The sequence below is a fragment of the Zonotrichia albicollis genome, chromosome Z, assembly GCF_047830755.1.
Source record: "Zonotrichia albicollis isolate bZonAlb1 chromosome Z, bZonAlb1.hap1, whole genome shotgun sequence".
Lineage (NCBI taxonomy): Eukaryota > Metazoa > Chordata > Aves > Passeriformes > Passerellidae > Zonotrichia > Zonotrichia albicollis.
Window position 1 is genome coordinate 71004695 of NC_133860.1, and position 9586 is coordinate 71014280.

Below are 9586 nucleotides of genomic sequence, written 5' to 3' on the forward strand. Positions count from 1 at the left end.
CCGGCTCTGCAAGTTCAGGCTGTGGAGGGACAGCAGCTTGAGGCTTGGTGTTCCTTTGCTCCTCTTCATCTTCTTCCTCGATGACAGAGGCAGCCAGAGGAGCTGCTGACCCTGCTGTTGAGCCCTGCAGACAGACAGAAGTGAGAGAGAAGGGCAAAAGCCAATTCCTTAGGAGCTGCTTTCTACTGAGCTGGGAAAGGACCCAGAAGTAGGGGAAATCATAGACTTTGATACACGCGGGAGTCTGAGTCACAAAAACGCATGGAAGATGGTTGAATGAGGTGCTCCTCCATCTTGCTGTGCATTTGAGCTTCCCTGCTGGCTACAAGCAGCAAGACGCCTTGGAGCCGTCCCATCTGCCTTTCATCTCCTGAAAGGCTCTTGGCTGGAAAATCAGCAATCGAGTGCTGATTTGCTCCCTTTGCTACTGCTGATGCCACCGGGCAGTTGGCCTTTCTTTCAGCCTCCCACACTGGCACTCCCCACTCAAGTGCAAGCGGCCAAGCTGGCAGAATTGCTGCTTAATTGTCACACGCCAGCAACATCACAGCTTCCTTTGCCACTCACCAAAGGACAGGCTTGTCTCCATCCGCGTGTCAGGTGACCTGCAGCGAGCAAGGGAAAAGGAACCAGAGGCCCTTAGAAAAGTGCTTGTGCTGGCGACTCTCCCAGCACAAGGCAGTCCACACACAGAGCATTTCCCTTTGCCAACGTGCCTCCAGGAGCAACAGCTCTTTCCCACAGCTAGCAAGAGAGCAACAAGGACGCTATAGTAGGCTCTGGCTACATTTGGGCCTCTTTTGCCAAGAGAGAAATAGAAAGACGGTGGTGGAAATGCCCGCTGCTCTTCAAAAGTTTGCGCTTCTGTTGTGCCCAACAGCTCAAGCAGCATTTTCCTCTTCTCTTTCCTGCATCTTAGATATCAATTCTTTTAAATGGCATGCCCTAATTCCCATCCGTTGGCTGAAGATGATAGCCCAGCAAAGCTTCCACCAAGGGCCCCATTCGCTGTGGCAGCTCCCTGCTGAAGCAGCCCGGGAACAGCTGCTGCGCTCAGCAGCAAACCCTCCCTGCATTGGAGTTTCTGCTGCATTGCCAAGGGAATGGCAGTCTGGGCACACCATCAAAGGGTCAAGTCCCGCAGCCAAGGCCTCTAAGGGGCAGAATTTGGAGCGAAAGGCGCTTTCCTTCACTCCTGCAGAGAACCACTGTGTTGGCAGAAGTACTTCTGCGGATCTCTCCTAGAGTCTGCAATTTGCATCTTGTCTTGCTTGAAGCAGCAAGCTGAGGAAATGACAGACTCCGCTGCCACGCAGTCTCCCGGGGAGGGAAGGCAACCGCTGCAGGTTGCACTGCAAATGCTCTGCACCCGGCACTCAGTACAGATTCCCCCTTTTTAGCTGATGCCGCTGGCAGGACATTGAGCAAAGCGGTGGCATCTTCATGGCCATTTTGTTCCCAAAGAAACTGGGTCACTGGTGCAGCATAAAGAGCAGAGCGAAGCAGAAGCCGGGTGATGCCAGTCCCAGGAGAAACCTTTACTTACGAGTCAGCTGGGTCAGGTAGTAGCCAGAATAGACGACGGAAAAGACGGTGCAAACCGCGGCACAGACTTGCCCCATCATTTTGGCAGCGCTGTGTGGGTTTGCACGCTGAATGCCACCCAAGGGAAAAGCAAGATTCCTCTCGGGGTGCAGGCCGTCTGCTGAGAACTCCTTGGGCACGAGGATCCTCCTGCAGGGAGCGAGCGGAAGAGCTGCTCTGGACGACCAGGCCTCGCGCGCACCGGGACAACGCTGTGCTGGCAGCACTGTGACGTGGCACCACTGCCTTGAGCTCACAATAGCAGCTGCTCTGCGGCTCTCTTGTGCTCAGCAAGCCAACCCTCTGTCCAGCTGATGCGAAAGAAAAGCCTGGGATGCTCTCCTCACTCATAAAGCAGCAGAAAATGTCCGGCCAGCCCATAAGGCAGTGCTCAAGGCTGCCTGGGGAAGGCACGGGAACTCAGAAAATGCACCAAGCCAAGTGGCACCCAAGGAACCCAAGCAAACATGACTTTTGGTCTCAAAAGCTTTGACTGAAAGCAAGTCTGCTTCTTCTAGGTGGCATCCTAGCTGGTTCTGAAAAGCATCCTAACTTCTTCAATGACATTTAGGGGGCAAAAGAGGCAAAGAGAACAAATTTCCAGGACTATTATAGGCTGCAGTTGCTTCTTGAGCATGCAGGTGCATGCTGACCTATGGAGGGGCTTGAAAGCTGGCCTGCAAGCAAAGCTGAGTTAATAGAAGATATAATGATGATTTCCAAGGGTATCCATAGCAAGGAAGAAGACAAGGCTGCCAGCATGGAAACCCATTAGAAAAGATACAGGAGAATTTTTGTAAGCTAGACTAGGTGCCTAAGTAGATGTGTATACCTGCCTTATTAAATTTCTGTAAAACTTTTGCTCATTCTGGTGACGTTAATTTCTTTGCACCAATGGATATAATAAGTTATTGTGATGTAGTGAATGAATTGAGATCACGCTTTGTTAAGACTATATAAGCCGGAGAACACACAGAATAAAATAAAAGCTTTTTCTTCTTGGACCTTGATCACGTGTGTATGCCACGTCCGGCCTAACGGTGACAGTTGCCCCATCTCTGGGTCAAGAACAAAGTATTCTCTGGCAGGTACCTTTTCAACAAACTGAGAAAGAAATTAGCACTTGGACATGCAGATTTCAGAAGGGAAGAAGGAAAAGGGTTGACAAGAATAAGCCTAAGTTTTAAATGCCTGAATCCCTCAAAAATCATGTGTTTTGGGATATTGTACCGTATGTTACACAGAGTTAAAACAAACCACAACTCATTAGTATCTGGACTTCATTGCCCACGATGCTTGGAAATGTTGCTTGAAGGCACTTTGTGCCAAAGATCCAGATCACTGTAGATGTAGATCAAAATCCTACCAAAAAATAATATTCCGTGTCAAAACCAGCAATAGTGACGACTTTTGTCCTTGGCAGTAGCTTCCAGGAGCTGCTGGCAATCAGCGAGCCTAGACACAAAGATGTGTATTCAATGCAGGGAGAGAAGCATCATGCTTAGCTCTAACTGCGACCTTTGCTAGCAGATCTTTTTAGCAGTTAAGAAATAACATTTGTTCTGCTCTTAGCCAGAGCCAGGATGGGAATCAAAGTCTAGATCACAGAAGAAGAACACATGAGCCTCAGCTTTTCCAGAAGAGGAAAAACACAAAGTACAGTAAATTTGCGTCGCGTTGACAGGGTTTTTCACCGATCTATAGACAAGTGATGAAGCTTAAAAGCTGAGAGCAAAGGAAAATCAACAGATCTGCTGAAACTGAGTGAAGAGGAAGGAGACTTGCAATGAACTGAAAAGCTGCACAGAAAGCTTCTCTACTTTTTGCAGTTGCTTCAAGTCTTACTTGGGAAAATCTAGCAGTACTTCCAACTTATGTTTATTAATTCTAGAATAAAGGCAATCAAAACTGTGTAGTGGTGCTCACGTTAAGTAAAGCGTAGGAAGCCATTAGAGTAAGAAAAAATTGTGTTTAGAAGGCTGAGGCAGCCTTAGGGGTAGGAGGAATGGGGAAGCGTGGAAACCAGGCCTGTGGGCAATATTCAAGGAGCATCCATTCCCTGAGCAGTCCCTCCCTGTGGGCATCCCAGCAGATGGAGTTGAAATGGAGCCACAGCTTGGTGGTAAAAGGGCCGGGGTGGTGAGCAGGGGCTCCTCCATCAAGTTGGTCACTGACAGGTGTGGTGTGCTGTGTCTGTGTGTGTGTCCAACACCTGGCAACTGCAGGCTGGCCCAGATGTGAGGAAAGGCCAAGGAGGCAGCAGAGTGGGAATGGGGCTCTGCAGGGGGCTCTGGTCGTTCCACACACCCGTGGGGATGAGGCTGGCCCAGAGGGTGCCTGGAGGTCTGGGGTGAAAAGGGGGGAAAGGAGAAGCAGGGAGGAAGGGCCAGAAGCCGCTGTGAGAATGCCATTCCATCGCACAGGCGACATAGTGAGAGGAGGGTGGGACCAAAAGGCTGATTCCTGCCGATCACCCTGACATCTTCAAGACAAGAGGTCCAGCAAGGACAGCACATCAGCCTCCAAGTGTTGTCCTGAATGTGAGCTCATTCCCTGCTGTTCATGACTCAGAAGTCTCTCAGCTTCCCACGGGCATTGCACACTTAAGGTAAGCAAAGCTGCCTACCTCTGAAAGGGACTGTCCCCTTAGCTACAGCATGGCAAGGAAGAGAGTCTTACAACACTCTGGATCGTTTAGACTTTTATTGTCACTCGGGATGAAACAAAGTATCCCCTCTCTACTTCTCAATCTTCATCGTTCTGTCCCGCAGGTGGCCTGTTCAGGCCAACAGCTTGCAGTGCCTGCAGGGTCCAGCTCTGCTGCAGCCCAGCTTTTCCTCTCACAGCTTAGTTCTTATTATGACAATTCTTTCATTTCAACTTAAAAGATACCTCAGATCTTCCCTAAATTAACAACACTCTCTTCTAAGCTAAACAATCCTCTATTACCTAAGCTATCTACATTCTAAAGTTCTTAAAAGTTAATCCCTATATTTCCTAATTTTTTGAAAACTTACATCTTTTTCAGAAACAAAAACAACAGAGCTTTAAATTGAACCTAACAGACACCTAACCTAACCTAACTTAACCTAACCTAACCTAACCTAACCTAACCTAACCAAACCTAACCTAACTTAACCTAACATACCCTAACCTACCCTAACACCTAAACGGAGCAAATTATAGAACCATTACATTTCCTATGTACAGCACAGCTCCTCTTCAAACTCAGGGGATGGCTGAAACTCTGCCTAAAGATGACCCATCCCGTTTCCCTCCTCTCAGCTGGCGGGGCACAAGGACCTCCTCAGGCGCAGGCTTCTCCTCTCTTGCCTTCCTGCACTTGCTTGGCTGAGATGATGAGAGCAGCCAGGCTGGAGGCAGGATCGCCCGAGGTGACAAACGGATGCTGCCCGGAGGAAAAAGAACAAAGATAGGAAGCCTTATTTTCAGGATGACATCCTCACGGGCTCAAGCAGGATTCCTTGGCTACCAGGAAGACACAGAAAGAGCACTGAGGGCAGCAGGTCCCCCTGCGCCTTCCTGTCCTGGCAGCTGTCTCAGCCACGTGGCCCACACTCCTCCTCATCCCTCCCTGCAGGTGTCCTCAGCAGACAGGGCTTTTTGCCCCTTTGCTTTTTCTTACCTGCAGGAGTTCCTTGGCAGACCAGCGCCTGTCCTCGTCTGCCTGCAGGCAGCAGCGGAGGAAGTCATGCAGGAGAGCCGAGTGGTGCCTGGGGTTCTGCAGTTTTGGGGGCCCGTTGCTTTCAATCAGTTCAAAAACCTACAGCACATGGATGCAAGAGGACACTCCACCTGCTCCTTTGCTAGCCACACACAGCTCTCTCCACACACAGCCCTCTCGCTAAGCTGCGCCTTACCCTGAGACGGGCTTCCCGCTGGTAAGGAGCTTCCCCTTCCACCATTTCCAGCCCCATGATCCCCAGAGACCAGATGTCCACTTTGGGGCCGTAGGCTTCTCCTCTCACCACCTCCGGCGCCATCCAGCTGGGAGTGCCGACGCTGGAGCTGCGCTTGCTGTGCCCAGGGCTGAGCTGAGCACAGAGGCCAAAGTCACCTGAGGACAAGAACAAAGCCTGTCAAAGCCAGCTACCACTGGCAAAGCAGCCAAAAGGACTGCCCACGCCAGCCTGACACGGCCATGCTGAATCTAGCTGAAAAGGCAGCTGAGCTCTCCTTCCACGTGGCTGCAGCCAGGCAAATAAGGCATCGGCCACTTGAAAGGCACCCTGACGATTCACGCACTGGCCAAGCGGCGCTTCTGGCCAAGTGGCAGCCACCAAAATGCCACCCCACACATATGCTGGAAATGCTGCAGCCCAGCAGGGATACCCACCCAACTTGACAGATCCATCCATGCCCACAAGAACGTTGCCGCTTTTGATGTCTCTGTGGATGACTTGGCGGGAATGAAGGAAATGCAGTCCTTGCAGGCACTGGAAGAGAAAAGGAGGGAGGGAAAGTCAATGTGACGTGCAGGATCTGATTTCATCCCACCAGCAAGGAAAGAGCTCAGCGGGATTGACAGCTTTCTCAGGGAATTGTGAGCTAGGGCGCAGCATCACGGTGCTGGCACAAAGAAGAGCTTGCTGCTTCAACTCTCTTGGTAGTTTTTTCTAGATTTCCAAGCGAAGGCATCTCGGCCTCCAAAAGTTCCATTGGCCTTCGGTGGGAAGCGCGTCACCTTTGGCTGGGAGGCGGCACAGCAAAGATTTTTGGGGACGCCTAGTGGCAGCAGAGGAGGAAGCAGCACCTTGGAGCTGTTCCAGAATGTGAACAGCCATCCGGGCTGCAATGCTATCCTTTGAAGCTGAGGACAGCTCTATGCCCTTCGCTTGAAATTCTGCCACCTGCATCCTGCCTTCCAGTGGCAAGCAATGTAGGGCACAAAGACAGGCTCCAGGCAAACATTCCCAGGCAAAAGTGAGAAGAGGAAGCAAGTGAAACCAAGCCAGGGAGTGAGCACCAGCGCCAGAGCACAGACAGCATGGAAGAGTGCGAGAACAGAGCCTAAGGCGTGCATTGAGATTGGCAGGCACTTGACTTCCCATGCTCTTTCTTCTGCTGTGTGGCGTGACTGCAGCAGCAGCAGCGAAGGAAAGCTGAGAACAAGAAATCTCGGCTCTCCTTAACCTCCAGGAGACAAGCAGCATCCTGGGCAGGCCTGGGGAAGCAGCAGCGGGATCCCTCACCTCCCGACAGACAGCGCCTATCTGTCCTTCCTCCAGGTACACTGCCCTGAGCACATCAAACAAGGTGCCGCCGTCCATGAACTCCATGGCCAACCAGAGCTCCGCATCCACCAGGTAGCTGGAAGAAGAAAACCACCGCATGGAGAGACAGCAATAGGCACAGCCTCAGTCACCCAGGGCCTGAGCCAGCATTTTGCAACTGCTCTCCGAGCTACGTGTGCCACAAGAGATCATTGAACACCAGCTCCACCTCCTGCCACGCTCTGGAGACCAGCAGAGAAATCTTCACCAGCTCCGTTCTCTGCCAGTGACCAAAGGGCATTGTCTCTTCTGGCTTGCACAAGCTAAAGCTACATTGACACCAGAATATGCCAACCTGTCTAAGTAGGTAACAATATTGGGATTCCTGTTGTCCCTCATGGCCAGGATTTCGTTGGCAGCCAGCTCCTCGGACATCTCCTCCTTGAGTGACATGATCTTGATTGCCACCTGAAAGACATTGGCCACCGTTCCCTTGAGAAGACGCAGCCTGCTGGAGATCACAAGGAGCACGCAGCCAGTGCTGCTGCAATGAGGCAGCGGGCTGGGCCAAAGTGCCTTGTCAAGAGACAGCAGAGCTTAGCAGAAGCAGCAAAAGCCATCCCAAAAGCATTCTACACCCTGAGCCTAGACTGTACTTCAGAGGAACAGCCTCTGAAGCAGACATGGAGCAGCCACCCAAACCTCCAGGCAGAGCTCACAGCAGCGGGGAAAGCGCTCCAGAGGTGCAAAATGGCATGGAGCTGCTAGCACTTTACCTGTTGTCCGCTGCTGGTGTCAAGGGCTTTATAAACAGCTCCAAACCCCCTAGAAAGCAAACAGCAGCAGAAAGAGCCCTTTATCCCTTGGCAGTGAAAGCAAGCCCAGGCCGCACATCTGCCCAGGCTGCCTGGACCCCTTCCTTAGGAAATGCCTGGCTGCGACGTCTCTCCGGCCAACAGCACGTCAGCCCGTGAGCCCTCTGCCTTGCGGGGCAGGCTGTCCAATGGAACACTAAGGTGCAGCATGAAGACCAAGGACCACTGGAAATCTCCAAGGCACATGCCCAGCCAGGTCATTTCCGAACCTAAGGAGAACGCTCTCCTTGTGCCAGTGCATGCATGTGTGTGGCAAAAATGTGAGAACAATTGAGGACACAACACCATCTTTGAGAATCTGACATTTCTTGGACGGCAAGGTGCTCTTTCAGGCCAGAAAGCTGCAGGGGCAGAAGGTTTCCCAGCTCCTGCTCCTCATTGCTTCAAGCAAAACACTGCCAGCAACAACTTGTTGTTGATGAGGCGTTGGGATTGCTGTGACCGAACAGTCCTGGCAGGTGACAGGAGGTAAAGCCAGAGTCTGACCACGCTTGGAGCTTGCCTAACTTCATGCTTGATATTGCACTGGCCAAAGACCTGGCTCACACTTTTGTAAAATCAGCTGATGTCACGCTTACCCTCGTCCGAGTTCTTCAAGTCCCGTGTATTTGCTCATTGGCTGGCCCAGACTCACAAGGCTCCCTGAAAGACAAAAGCAGTGCAGGGCGCTCACTCGCACACAGAGACGCCACTGCCCAGACCGTCCCAGAGGCAGCCCCACTGCCCGCAGCTGTGGGCCCTTTGCGGTCCCTTGGCTTCCAGCTGCTGAGAGCAACAAGTGGGAGGGCCATCTTCTCCACCTTTCATCAGGTGGCCTTTCCAAGAAGGCCTTTATTTCTTTCAAGCACAGAAACGCATGCCATAAGCAAAAATGGCGAACCCTTAAGAAAGGGCCCCTAAGAGGTAAGCAAGAGCCTTTGCAGCCTCTGCACTCACACCCACCATCACTGGCAGGGCCAGCGCGGGTCCCAAAGTGTCTGAGCCAGAGGGGGAGTAAGAAGGAGAGCCATAAAAGAGCTGGGGCCAGAGAGCTCCCTGGGGCCTAGTCACTTGCTAGGTGCCAGCCTTCTGCTCAAGCAGAAACAAGCTCCGCTTTTCTCTTTGGCACAGAAGGCAGCCCAGGCAGAGCCAAGGCAGGCCCAGCCGCTCTCACAGGCAGCAGGGACTCCCTGAGCGCTGCCGCGCTGCCTCAGAGCACAACAACAGCTTCTGCACAGAGGCCTAAGTGCCTCTGAGACCGAGGGCCAACCTCTGGCGCAGCCTACACCCACACACGCACACAACACGCTGCTCTGGCAGACAAGAAATGCAGCGGACGTACTCAGTGTCTTCAGGCCCTGCTCCTCCCTCATCTCGGGCGGCTGGGCTGCGCTGCTGCAGGAAGTGCCGGCAGCGGGGGGCGAGCTGGCTGCTGCAGGCCATGCTGGTCCAGCGGCACCAGGTTCAATGGCAGAGCCGGTCTGGAGCTGGGACAAGAAAGGGTTGCCCGTCACAAGGGTGGCTGGCACAGATGCCCCGCAGAGCGCACGGCAAAAGCAAGGCCTTCGGAAGATGCTGTCAGCCATGTCCCCTTCTCAGCAGCAGATTTGGGAAAAGTGCAAAGGCTGCTTGGATCCAGCCCCTCTTGGCCACTTCCATGCTCCACGTTTTCAGCTTTTCTGCTAGACACTGGCATCAAGGTATCGCTGGGGCTGCCAAGATCCAGAAAGAGACCAGAGCATGGCCCAGAGCCTTGTTGCTTTCCTCCTCCTGTCTTCTCCTGGCCAATGAAAACACCCCTGGAGCTGGCATGCAACCATCTACTCAGAAGCCCGGGGCGTGTCCCTTCTCTGATCTGTTTCCCGGATTTCCCCTCTCTATGGCAGCCTTTAGGGAGGAGCCCTTTGGAACTCC

The 9586-nt window shown here is 52.6% G+C and overlaps 1 protein-coding gene across 1 annotated transcript; it reads right to left on the bottom strand.

Annotated features, from left to right (window-relative positions):
* Nucleotides 1-4891: 4891 nt before the first annotated feature.
* Nucleotides 4892-9258, bottom strand: LOC141727261 (serine/threonine-protein kinase PAK 3-like). The gene is made up of 9 exons (XM_074533621.1): nucleotides 9015-9258; nucleotides 8272-8335; nucleotides 7595-7643; nucleotides 7174-7286; nucleotides 6798-6915; nucleotides 5942-6041; nucleotides 5466-5662; nucleotides 5213-5368; nucleotides 4892-4993 (listed from the first exon to the last, which is right to left on the bottom strand). Exons 1-9 carry the CDS (start codon nucleotides 9256-9258, stop codon nucleotides 4892-4894), a joined length of 1143 nt encoding a protein of 380 aa, XP_074389722.1.
* Nucleotides 9259-9586: the final 328 nt, after the last annotated feature.